At 42.8% G+C, this 13,455-nt stretch overlaps 1 protein-coding gene across 1 annotated transcript in view; it reads left to right on the top strand.

Annotated features, from left to right (window-relative positions):
- The window catches only part of LOC308235333 (uncharacterized protein), a gene marked incomplete at both ends in the record, with an annotated part of 92,329 nt that overhangs the window by 2,919 nt on the left and 75,955 nt on the right, over positions 1 to 13,455 (top strand). The window contains one exon of the mRNA XM_080644084.1: positions 12,077 to 13,387. Coding sequence (XP_080500210.1) covers positions 12,077 to 13,387 — 1,311 coding nt within the window. The remainder of the gene's footprint in view (positions 1 to 12,076; positions 13,388 to 13,455) is intronic.

Here is a 13,455-nt window from a genome sequence, read left to right as displayed (position 1 = left end):
TTTGAATATTTCTTGCCACTCCCGTCTGGTGTGCATAGTTTCTGTTGAGAAATCAGCTGACAGTCGTATGGGTGCTCCCTTGTAGGTAACTAACTGTTTTTCTCTTGCTGCTTTTAATATTCTCTCTTTGTCTTTTGCTCTTGGCATTTTAATTATGTTGTGTCTTGGTGTGGTCCTCTTTGGATTCCTTTTGTTTGGGGTTCTGTGCGCTTCCTGGACTTGTAAGTCTATTTCTTTCACCAGGTTGGGGAAGTTTTCTGTCATTATTTCTTCCAATAGGTTTTCAGTATCTTGCTCTCTCTCCTCTTCTGGGACCCCCATAATTCTGATATTGAAGCTTGAAGTTGTCTCAGAGGCTCTTTTCACTATCTTCATATTTTTTTATTCTTTTTTCCATTTGCTTTTCTGGAGGAGTGTTTTTTGCTTCTTTGTATTTCACATCTTTGACTTGATTCTTGCAATCCTCTAGTCTGTTTTTAGGTCTCTGTATAATATTTTTTATTTCAGTCAGTGTATGCTTAATTTCTAGTTGATCCTTTTTCATATCCTCGAGGGTCTCGTGAAATTTATCGGCGTTTTCTAGGAAATTCTTGAAAAACCTTATAACCGTGGTTTTGAACTCTATATCCAGTCATTTACTTTCCTTCATTTCCTTCATTTGTGACCTGGCTCTTTGTCTCCGCATTTTAGCTGCTTCTATGAGTTGATGGAGTGGCTTTGTGTGCTAGGTGTCCTATAGGGCCCAGTGGCTCAGCCTCCCCAGTTACCTGAGGTGGACACTCTTGGTGTGCCCCTTTGTGGGCTGTGTGTGCAGTCTTGTTGTAGGTAAGTCTCTAGATTGTTATTAGTATCACTGGGGGAAGTTGACCTCCAGGCCAATTGGCTGTGAGGATCAGCTGTGTCTCCGCTGGGAGAGCTTCTGTGCTCAGCTTGGATGGGGTGGAGTCTCAGGGTGGAGAAGACAGCCTTGGTTTCCCCATCAGCCCCGCCCTAAGAGGCCCCTGTGTCTCAGTGTTCTGCTGCAATGTTTGCAAGCACCTGTGAGAGAAGGCTGCCCTCTAGTTTCGCCTGCTGCCAGACAGTCCAGTTTCTCCCCGAATGAGTCTGGGTACCCAAAGTCTCACCCAGAACTGGATTTCAGTGCAGTCAGGAGGTTTTGTTTCCCTCCCAAATGAGAGAGTTATCCGCGCGCTTGCTGCCCGCGCGCTTGCTGCCCGCCCTCTCCTCGCCGCGCCTCTGCACCTCTGCCTTCCAGAGTTCTCCTGAGTCTCAGTGTGCTTTTTCCTGACAGTCCAGTTTCACCCCGTATGCGACTGGGTTCCCCGAATCTCTCCTGAAACTGGAGTTCAGAGCAGAGGGGAGCCTCCCTCCTGTTTGAGTAAGCTAGCTGCGTATTCATCCGCCCGCCCTTTCCCCGCACGCTGGTCTCCGCACATCTGTCCTCCACAGCTCCTCTGAGTCCTTTTCTCTTTCCTTCTAGTTGTAGAACTTCCACTCAGCCAGCTTTCCGGTGGTTCTGGACGATGTCCGCTCTGTTCACGCATAGATGCTCAACCCCTGGGCCAAACCAGCCAGGGCTATATTCCTATTTTTAACCATATTTATTTATTTGCTATTGTGTGTGTTGTTGTTGTTTTTAATATTTTTTTCAATTGAGTTTTTTACAGAGTGGAAGAGAGAGGGATAGAGAGTTAGAAACATCAATGAGAGAGAAACAGTTTTGAAATTGTTGTGCGAGGCAGCAGTATAGGTGTTTATGCCGCCATCTTGGTTTTCTCCCAAATATTGAATTTTTGTTTTATTTACAAATCAGTGGTCTATTGCTCAGATTCATGCACATTGAAAGGGAATTAATTAGAAGAAATATTTTTATTTATTTATTTTTTAAAATATTTTTTATTGATTTTTTACAGAGAGGAAGGAAGAGGGATAGAGAGTTAGAAACACCAATGAGAGAGAAACATCGATCAGCTGCCTCTTGCACACCTCCTACTGGGGATGTGCCCGCAACCAAGTTACGTGCCCTTGACCGGAATCGAACCTGGGACCTTTCAGTCCGCAGGCTGACGCTCTATCCACTGAGCCAAACCGGTTTTGGCAGAAGAAATATTTTAATATCACTATTGGCTCCTTCTCTATAATAGAAATGTCAGAGAGGAATGAAAATTAGCAAAATGTTTATGAAAATAATATATAAATTGATTAATAAGTAAAAAATTACAACATGATATAACAACAACAAAGACATATAAAACCATGATATAAATACAACATTGATGAAAACAATGACTAATAATTGATTAAACTTATTCTAATATCTCCCTGTATACCACATTAAGAGTAAAAACACTTTTCAGAGTGCTTGACTAATTTCCTTTGTGATAAAGTATTTACAACTTTAATGTCACAGGCTCTTCGAACTCGAGAGGAAGCAAAATATAACTGACCATGTCTGAAAAGGGGTTTAGGTAGGAATATTCCTACACTGTCTAGATCAGAGGTTCTCAACCTGTGGGTCACGACCCCTTTGGGGTTGAACGACCCTTTCACGGGGTTCGCCCAAGACATCCTGCATATCAGATATTTACATTACGATTCATAACAGTAACAAAATTACAGTTATGAAGTAGCAACGAAAATAATATTATGGTTGGGGGTCACCAAAACATGAGGACCTGTATTAAGGGTCAGGCATTAGGAAGGTTGAGAACCATTGTCTTAGATGATTAGGGACTTTGAGCATATTTCATATGACTCCTGGCCTTCTGTATTTCCACTTTTTTTTTTTTAAACATATTTTATTGATATTTTACAGAGAGGAAGGGAGAGGGATAGAGAGCCAGAAACATCGATGAGAGAGAAACATCGATCAGCTGCCTCCTGCACACAACCCACTGGGGATGTGCCTGCAACCCAGGCACATGCCCTTGACCGGAATCGAACCCGGGACCCCTCAGTCCGCAGGCTGACACTCTATCCACTGAGCCAAACCGGTCTTGGCTGTATTTCCACTTTTGAAAAGTGTCTGTTTAAGTCCTTTACCCATTTTTTGATTGCATAGTTTATCTCATGTTCTTAAGATGTATGAGTTCCCTGTAAATTTTGAAGATTAGGCCCTTATCAGATATAATATTGGCAAATATGTTCTCCCATGCAGTGGGCTTTCTTATTGTTTTGTGATGGTTTCTTTTGCTGTGCAGAAGCTTTTTATTTTGACGTAGCCCCATTTGTTTATTTTCTCTTTAGTTTTCATTGCCCTAGGAGCTGTATCTGTAAAGATATTGCTACAGTATATATCTGATATTTTTTTACTTGTGGATTCTTCTAAGATGTTTATGGTTTCCCATCTTACATTTAAGTCCTTAATCCATTTTGAGTTTATTTTTGTGTATGGTGTAAGTTAGTGGTCTGGTTTATTTTTTTATTTTTATTGATTTAATAGATGAAGGGAGAGGGAGAGAGAGATAGAAACATCAATGATGAGAGACAATCACTCATTGGCAGCCTCCTGCACAGCACTACTGGGGATCGAGCCCACAACCCGAGCATATGTCCTTTTTTTTGTTTTTTTTATTCAAATATATTTTATTGATTTTCTACAGAGAGGAAGGGAGAGGGATAGAGAGCCAGAAACATCGATGAGAGAGATACATCGATCAGCTGCCTCCTGCACACCCCCTACTGGGGATGTGCCCGCAACCAAGGTACATGCCCTTGACCGGAATCGAACCTGGGACCCTTCAGTCCGCAGGCTGACGCTCTATCCACTGAGCCAAACCGGTCAGGGCCCGAGCATATGTCCTTGACCGGAATCGAACCTGGGACCCTTGCGTCTGCAGGCCGACGCTGTATCAACTGAGCCATACCGGTTAGAGCTGAAGAGACTATCTTGTCTCTATTGTATGCTCTTGTATCCTTTGTCAGATATTAATTGAGAATAATGGCTTGGGTTGGTTTCTGGGTTTTCTGTTCTGTTCTGTCTGCTGTTGTGCCAATACCAGGCAATTTTGAGAACAGTGGCTTTGTAATATAGCTTGATATCTGATATTGTGATCCCTCCAACTTTGTTCTTCTTTCTCTAGGTATCTGTGGTTCAGGGTCATTTTTTTTTTTTTTTTTTTTTAATATATTTTATTGATATGTTACAGAGAGGAAGGGAGAGGGATAGAGAGCCAGAAACATCGATGAGAGAGAAACATCGATCAGCTGCCTCCTGCACACCCCCCACTGGGGATGTGCCCGCAACCAAGGTACATGCCCTTAACCGGAATCGAACCCGGGACCCTTCAGTCCGCAGGCCGACGCTCTATCCACTGAGCCAAACCGGTTTCGGCCAGGGTCATTTTTTTCAAGGTCCATTTTTGGAGAGTTCGTTCTAGGTCTGTGAAATATGACGTTGGTATTTTAATGGGGATTGCATTAAATCTATTGCTTTAGGTAGTTGGGACATTTTAATGATGTTGAGTCTAACAATCCATGAACACGGTATATTCTTCCATTAGTTTATGTCTTCCTCTACCTCTTTTTTCTACGTCGTATATTTTCCATATATACAGCTCTTACCTGCGTAGTTAAGTTTATTCCTAGGTATGCTGATTGTTTTGTTGCTCGGGTCAATGGGATTGTTTTTGTTTGTTTGTTTCTCTTTCTGTAAGTTCCTTATTGGTGTATAAAAAAGCCATGGATTTCTTGGTGTTAATTTTGTATCCTGCTACATTGCTGAATTCATTAAATCTAGTAGTTTTTTGATGGAGTCTTTCGGGTTTTCTATGTACAATATCATGTCATCTGCAAATAATGACAGCTTTACTTCTTTTCCAATTTGGATGCCTTTCATTTCTTCTTGTCTGATTGCTATGGCTGGCACTTCCAATACTGTGTCGAACAGGAGAGGTGAAAGTGGGCATTCCTGTCTTGTTCCTGTTCTTAGGGGAAATGGGTTTAGTTTTTGCCCACTGAGTATGATGTTGGCTGTAGGTTTATCATATAAGGCTTTGTTTATGTTGAGATATGATCCCTGTACTCCCACTTTGCTAAGAGTTTTTATCAAGAAAGGGTGTTGGATTTTGTCAAATGCTCTTTATCAGTGGATATGATTATATAATTTTTGTCTTTTGGTTTGTTTATGTGATGTATCATGTTTATTGATTTATGGATATTATACCATCCATGCATCCCCAGAATAAATCTGACTTGGTCATGGTGTATGACCTTTCTAATGTAATGCTGGATCCGATTTGCTAGAATTTTGTTGAGGATTTTAGCATCTATGGGGACCACTGTGACTACTGTGGGAGAGCTGCTGTGCAGGAGACACCCCTCTGGAGCAGGACTTGCTTCAGTGGGGCTTTGGTGCTCAGTGAGTCTGCCCCTTGAGTGTGTTGCTTATGGATGTGAAGAGTTGTACGCTGGTATGGTATGACACTGACCACTGGGTACATTGGCTCTTGGGTCTCCAGGGAGGTATAATGTCAGCCCCTGCCTGGAACCATCCAGCAGGATCTACAGAGAGATCTGCAGAATCTCCTCTTTGTTTTGGGTTTGGAAGTGCCCCGACAAGGCCCAGCTGTGAAGCAAGGAAGGCTAGTGCTGGTGCCAGGTCTTGGATTTTATTGAAAGTTTTTGCACTTCCTGACCCAACTGCAACTTGTTTGACAGATTTTAGCCTGAGCAGGGAGAGGTCATTCATATAGAAAAGCTGCAGCACACAGCTTGGGTGGCCTGTAAAGTGGGTGGGGTAAGGTCTGAGGGAATCATCAGGGCGGAGCAAACAGAAATGGCTGCCAGTCAGCCCTGCGACCCAGAATGTCCCAGACTAGGTGTAATGACTGCTGTGATCACTTCCATCTGGTAGAAGCCGCCCTCAAGTTCCTGCCTTGATGCCATCCAATTTCTCTTCATAATTGTCTGGGTCGCCCTTCCAAGGCTCGCCCAGCAGTGTAGCTCAGAGGAAGCAGGAGCTTTTATTTTTTAAAATTTTATTTATTTATTTATTTATTTATTTATTTATTTATTTATTTAATAAATCTTTATTGTTCAGATTATTACAGGTGTTCCTCTGTTCCTCTTTTTTTTCCCCCCATAGCTCCCATCCACCTTATTCACCACCCCACCCCACCCCATGCCCTTACCCCCCCCCCCCCGCCACTGTCTTCATCCATAGGTGTAAGATTTTTGTCCAGTATCTTCCCGAACCCCTCACACCCCCTTCCCCCTGAGAACTGTCAGTCCACTCCCTTTCTATGTCCCTGATTCTATTATATTCACCAGTCCATTCTGTTCTTCAGATTTTTTATTCACTTGATTTTTAGATTCACTTGTTGGTTGGTATGTATTTTTTTTTTAAAATATATTTTATTGATTTTTCACAGCGAGGATGGAGAGGGATAGAGAGAAACATCGATGAGAGAGAAACATCGACCAGCTGCCTCACGCACACCTCCCACTGGGGATGTGTCCACAACCAAGGTACATGCCCCTGACCGGAATCAAACCCGGGACCCCCTAGTCCGCAGGCCGACGCTCTATCCACTGAGCCAAACCGGTTTCGGCAGGTTGGTATGTATTTGATGTCATTTTGTTGTTCATAATTTTTATCTTTACTTTTTTCTTCTTCTTCCTCTTCTTAAAGAATACCCTTCAGCATTTCATGTAATCCTGGTTTGGTGGTGATGAACTCCTTTACCTTTTTTTTTTCTGTGAAGCTCTTTATCTGACCTTCAACTCTGATAACTTTGCTGGGTAGAGTAATCTTGGTTGTAGGTTCTTGCTGTTCATCACTTTGAATATTTCTTGCCACTCCCTTCTGGCCTGCATTGTTTCTGCCGAGAAACCAGCTGACAGTCGTATGGGTACTCCCTTGTAGGTAACTAACCGTTTTTCTCCTGCTGCTTTCAAGATTCTCTCTTTGTCTTTTGCCCTTGGCATTTTAATTATGATGTGTCTTGTTGTGATCCTCTTTGGATTCCTCTTGTATGGGGTTCTGTGCGCTTCCTGAACTTGTCAGTCTATTTCTTTCACCAGGTAGGGAAACTTTTCTGTCATTATTCCTTCTAATAGGTTTTCAATATTTTGCTCTCTCTCTTCTTCTGGCACCCCAAAAATTCGGACATTGGTACCCTTAAATTTGTCCCAGAGGCTCCTTACACTATCTTCATATTTTTGGATTCTGTTTTCTTTTTGTTTTTCTGGTTGGGTGTTTTTTGTTTCCTCATATTTCAGATCTTTGGTTTGATTCTTGGGGTACGTTGATCTACAGTTGAGTTTCTGTATATTCTTTATTTCAGACAGGGTATGCTTAATTTCTGACTGGTCCTTTTCCATTTTTTTGGCATTCTCATTAAGACCCTTAAAGGTCTCACTAAGTTTCTCAGCGGTTTTTAGAAGATTCTTGAATAACCTTATAAATGTGCTTCTAAACTTTATGTCGTCCAGTAGTTTCCTTTACTCCATTTCTTTCATTCCTGACCTGGCTCTTTGTCTCCGCATTTTGCCGCTTCCCTGTGTTGATGGAGTGGCTTTGTGTGGTAGGTGACCTATAGGGGCCAGTAGCTCAGCCTCCTCAATCACCTGAGGTGGACACTCTTGGTACTCCCCTTTGTGGGCTGAGTGCAAAGTCTTGGTGTAGTTAAGCCTTGATTGCTTTTGGTACACTGGGAGGAATTGACCTCCAGGCCAATTGGCTGTGAGGACCCGCTGTGTCTATAATGGAAGAACTGCTGCGCTGGAGACACGCTTATGGTGCAAGACTTGTTTCTGTGGGGCTTTGGTGCTCACTGAGTCTGCCTCTTGAATGTGTCACTTATGGATGTGAGGAGTTGAAATCTGGTGTCTCACACTGACCACTAGGTACACTGGCTTCTGGATCTCTAATGGGGTGCAGGTCAGCTACTGTCTGAGGCCACTCAGCAGGAGCTACAGCGAGAACTACGTGCACAAGCGCTGAAAAGCTGAGGTACGGGGGCGCGCGAATCGGGCTGGCGAGGGGCGACTGGGAGCGCTGCTTTTTTCAACCCGAAGGGAGACAAGCTCCCTATTAATCTGAACTCCAGTTTCTGGGGAGACGCGGGGGACCCAAACTCCTACGGGGAGAAGCTGAACTGTCTGCCATGGGGTCAGAAAGCGAGGGTGCCTTGCTTGCAGGTCTGCGCGCAGGAATAATTGTTTACTGTGCTGGGGCGCGGGATGCGGGGACGCGGTCGAAGACACAGAGCCAGCTAACTGGCAGCCATCACTGTTTGCCACGCCCTAGCCTAGTGACGCCCTGAGACCCCGCCCCACACAATCTACAAACCCACCCAAGATCCAAGCAGCGGCTTGGATCAATGCTCTTTTCTCTTTCCTTCTAGTTGTAGAACTTCCACTCGGCCAGCTTTCCCGTGGTTCTGGGTGATAGACGTTTTGTCTTTTAGTTGTAGTTTTGAAATTGTTGTGCGAGGCAGCAGTTTAGGTGTTTACCTATGCCGCCATCTTGGATCCTCGAAGCAGGAGCGTTTAAATTCAGTTTGTGGTGCTGACATTGTAAAAGGAGCAGCTGGATCTCCTGCAGCCTCTGTGTCATGAGCCCCAATATGCACTGGTTTTTAGAGCCCTTAGTTCTTACTGCCAGTAGGGACTTCTTCCCCCAGCTCTGGGACCCTGGGCTGGGCATCTTCTGTGGGATTGGTACACCTTGGTTCTCCAGGTGACCTCTGCAGAGACGACCTCCCACCCAATTAAAAAAGTCTCCCACATGGCTACAGGACCAGCACCTTCTGTGCCTCCGCACCTCCTACTGGTCTCAGTGTGCTGTCTTCTTTACTTCTCTAGTCATAACACTTCTTTCAGCCAGTTTTCCAGAGGTCTGGCTGATGGTTGTTCTGTATTTTAGCTGTAATTTTGATGTGGTTGTGGGAGGCAGCAAGTATAGGCCTTTCCTACACCGCCATCTTGGATCTCCTCTCCCATAACTTTTCTGAATTTCATTCCTTATTCTTTTATCTTCATCTGAAGAGTGAGAATATTTTTTTCCATTGATTTTTTTTCTTAGGGAGAGAGAGAGAGAAAAAGAGATAGAGAGAGAGAGGGAGGGAGAAACAACAACTGGTTGCCTCCCACAGGTGCCCCCACTAAGAGGGGGCTTCAGACCCGAAATCCAGGTACCTGCTCTTTACTGGGAATCAAACCCGTGACCTTCCAGTGTACAGGCAGGCACTCTCTGGACTTAGCCACTCAGGCCAGGGCTATTTATTTATTTTTTAATTAATTAATTTATTTTTAAAATATATTTTTGTTGATTTCAGAGAGGAAGAGAAGGAGAGAGAGATAGAAACATGAATACTAAGAGAGAGTCATTGATCAGCTGCCTCCTGCATGCCCGCCACTGGAGAGTGGGCTCCCAACCTGTGCATGTCCCCTGACAAGGAATGGAATTGAAATGTCATAGGTTATGGGCCGATGCTCAATCACTGACACCTGTACTAGGCAGCCTTTATTTATTGATTTTAGAGAAAGGAAGGGAGACAGAGAAAGAGAGGGAAACATTGATCTCCTGTTCTACCCATCTATGCATTCATTGGTTGTCGTCTACATGTGCCCTGTTGGGGGATCGAACCCACAACCTTTGTGATTCGGAACCACATACTCAACAACTGAGTTCCTGGCCAGGGCTCTGAATTTGTTTATTAATTTCAGAAGCTCAAATGGGATCTTGACAAATTTCTCTATGGAGGGTCATGTCATCTCCTAACATCAACATCTCTTATGATGCTTTGTGGTTCATAATGTGAGGTGTATTGTCTTAACTTTCATTTCTTTTTTCATTTCTTTGAGGCTTCTTTTTTTGTTAGTTTGTTTTTTACTTTAGTCTAGCTCAAGGTTTTCCAATTTTTGTATTTTTTAGAAAATACTTATCAGGTATCCTTTTATTTTATCTTATCTCCCTTTTATTGATTCTTGTTCAAATATTTATTGTTCCATTCCTTTGCAATCTTTGGGTTTACGTTCTTGTTTTGTTTCTAGATTCCTGAGATGACAGGTTAGGTTTTTTGAGATCTCTTTTCGTAATGTAAGCATTTATCCCTATAAAATTTCCTCTTAGAATTACATTTTCTGAATTTTATACATGAATTTTGGTAAGTTTTCTTTTTATTTACTTTGTCTCTAGACTTTTTTGAGTTCTCTTTTGTGTTTGGCTACCTTGAAATTCTTTTTTTTTTTTTTAAATATATTTTATTGACATGTTACAGAGAGGAAGGGAGAGGGACAGAGAGCTAGAAACATCAATGAGAGAGAAACATCGATCAGCTGCCTCTGCACACCCCCCACTGGGGATGTGCACACAACCAAGGTACATGCTCTTGTCCGGAATCGAACCCGGGACCCTTCAGTCCGCAGGCCGACGCTCTTATCCACTGAGCCAAACCAGTTTTGGGTACCTTGAAATTCTTATTTGTTTATTTATTATTGGTTTCTGATAGAGAGGAAGAGAGAGAGAGACAGAGAGAGAGAGAAACATCACTTGAGGGAAAAACATCAATCGGCTGCCTTCTGCACACAAACTAACTGGAAATGGAACCCACATAGTGATATGTGCCTTGCCTGGGAATTGAATCCTACACCCTTAGGTAAACAGGACGATCCTCCAACCAAGTGAGCCGTACTGGCCAAGGCATTCTGTGGTTTTTAAAAACAATGATTTCCAGTATTTTTTAAAGAAGCCACTATGGTCAATGATAGCAGAAGCACAGTGGTTGCTGGAGGACCCTTGTTTTTGACTGTAGGTATCTTCAAGTATGTTTGTTCACCCAGTCTTTCCAGTCATCCTTTCTGTACAGTTCTTTATTTGTGTCTGTAATACTGTTTGTCTTCATGGTACTCTTATTCCCATTTCCTGTGGGCTGCTTTGTTCATGGATAGCTGTCTGCTTACACTGGGATGGGGGGAGATGCTCATATTTCTTTTTTTTTTTTTTTTTAATATATTTTATTGATTTTTTACAGAGAGGAAGGGAGAAGGATAGAGAGTTAGAAACATCGATCATCTGCCTCCTGCACACCTCCTACTGGGGATGTGCCCGCAACCAAGGTACATGCCCTTGACTGGAATTGAACCTGGGACCTTTCAGTCCACAGGCTGACGCTCTATCCACTGAGCCAAACCAGTTAGGGCAAGAGATGCTCATATTTCTGATCCTGCCAATTTACTGATGTCACTCACATAGGTCTTTTGCCTGTGATGTCATTTGTCCTTTGTTGTTCTACCACAGTGTTGGCCATCATCTTTTTTGTTGTTCTTTGAAGATTTACATCATTTATCCCATGCAATGGCTCAAATGGGATTGAAGGGGAAGAATCATTTGTGCATCACAGTAGAAACGTGACTTTATGAATGACACAGTGGACCCACAGGCGTTCTTGCCTTTGTGAAGGGTCGTTGAGGAGTCTTTCACGTCTGGCCTTTGTTATATTCATAACTAAAAACTCGTTTTATTCATTAGTGTTTTCTTACAGTTGCCTATTCCTTACCCAATTATGCTTGTTTTTGGTTATTATTGATACTTTGCCAACTACACAGGTTGAATAGTGATCATTTCTATTCAGATTCCCAGCCGAAGGATAACCTTAACCTCTCTGGACTTTGCACCTTTGCCACTTTCACAGGTCTCTCTTTATGGCAAACCAACATTGGTCCGTGCCTATACCAACTTGGTGTGCACAAGTATTATTATATTGACGTTGAACCTCATGTGCTCTTATACAATTAATTTTTATGGCTTTGAGCACCTTTAAATGATTCTACACAGACTCACATGGCCAGCATATAAGGTCCTCAAAAAAGCCTTTGTGCAGGAACAATGTGTAGAGCCTTCCTCTCTTCCTTGTATCCCATCCTGTGCTTCTGTCCCTCCGTTGGTGAGATTTTCATCATTGACTGGCCACGTTATATACTTTACAGCAATTTCCTCAGAGTCTACTTCACTCCTCTTGAAAATCTCTCTATGGAATCATGCCTAGTCATAACCGATAAACATTTGTGGTGAAGGTATTCTGATTCCATAACATCAGCATGTACCTCACCAGTGTTTCCTTTTGTTCAGGTTGCTGCTGTGGAGCAAAGAATGTCGAGGCCCCGACGGAACAGAAGGTTTCTGTAAGAGTGTCACAGGGAAGGAATCACAAGTTAGCCTTGTCTTCCCAGAAGAGCCACCCTTGTGAGAGTTGTGGTCTCGTCTTGGGAAACATTTTCCACTTGACTGAGCTGCAGGGAACACAACACGGACAGATACTGTTGAGGTGTGGCGCATGTGCAAAACGGTTTTACTTCCGTGTAAAATTTCACCAACAGCATGTGAGAGAGACTTTCAATACAGGTGTGGACAGGATCTCAGTTGCAAACAGCTGTGATTTCAATGTGTCCCAGAATCAATTCACATGCAGGGAGGTTGGGCAGGGTGTCCTTATCGGGTCAGGACATCTCCACCTAAAGGCTACTCCTACCAGGGACTTTCCAAATGCTATTCCGACGTGTGGGATGATGTTTCAAAGGAGAAAAAATGATTACACCAGAAAAGAATGTAAGGAAGACATTAGTTGCAACCACATGTTTATTCAGGAAAAAGGTGTCTATATTGGAAGTCAGTGTTTTGTGAGCTCTGAATGTGGAAAATATTTTTCCAAATATTCTAGTTTTCATTATCAACAGCGAGGTCACACTGGAGAAAGGCAGGGCCATGAATATGGGGAAGCTATTAGCAGTAGTAACAGCCTAGGTAATCACCAAGCTTTGCACACTGGAGAAAGGCCTTATGAGTACAATGAGTGTGGGAAAAGTTTTACCAATAAAAATATTCGTCACTGTCATCAGAGTGTTCAGCCTGGAGAAAAGCCTTATAAATGCAGTGAGTGTGGGAAAGCTTACACCAGTAGCACTAATCTTTCTCGTCATCAGAGAGTGCACAATGGAAAAAGACCTTATCGCTGCAGTGAATGTGGAAAATCATTTACTACTAGCCCCCAGCTTCATAGTCATCACAGAGTTCACACTGGAGAAAAGCCTTATAAATGCACTGAATGTGGGAAATCTTTTTCAGCTAGCAATGACCTTCATCGTCATCAGAGAATTCATACAGGAGAAAAGCCTTATAATTGTGGTGAATGTGGAAAATCTTTTACACGAAGCACTACCCTTCATTATCATCAGGGATTTCATACAGGAGAAAATCCTTTAAAATGCAGTGAATGTGGAAAATCTTTTAAAAGTAGGTATCGTCTCCGATATCATCAGAGAGTTCACACTGGAGAAAAGCCTTACCAATGCAGTGAATGTGGGGAATCTTTTACTGCTAAGAACATCCTTCATCAACATCAGAGAGTTCATATGGGAGATAAGCCTTATAAATGCAGTGAATGTGGGAAGTATTTTACCCAGAGCAGTTCCCTTTATTATCATCAGAAACTTCATACAGGAGAAAAGCCT

Source organism: Plecotus auritus (assembly GCF_963455305.1).
Source record: "Plecotus auritus genome assembly, chromosome: 10".
Taxonomy (NCBI): domain Eukaryota; kingdom Metazoa; phylum Chordata; class Mammalia; order Chiroptera; family Vespertilionidae; genus Plecotus; species Plecotus auritus.
Note: the sequence above shows the minus strand (reverse complement) of the source record. Positions and strands in the feature narration are given on the sequence as shown.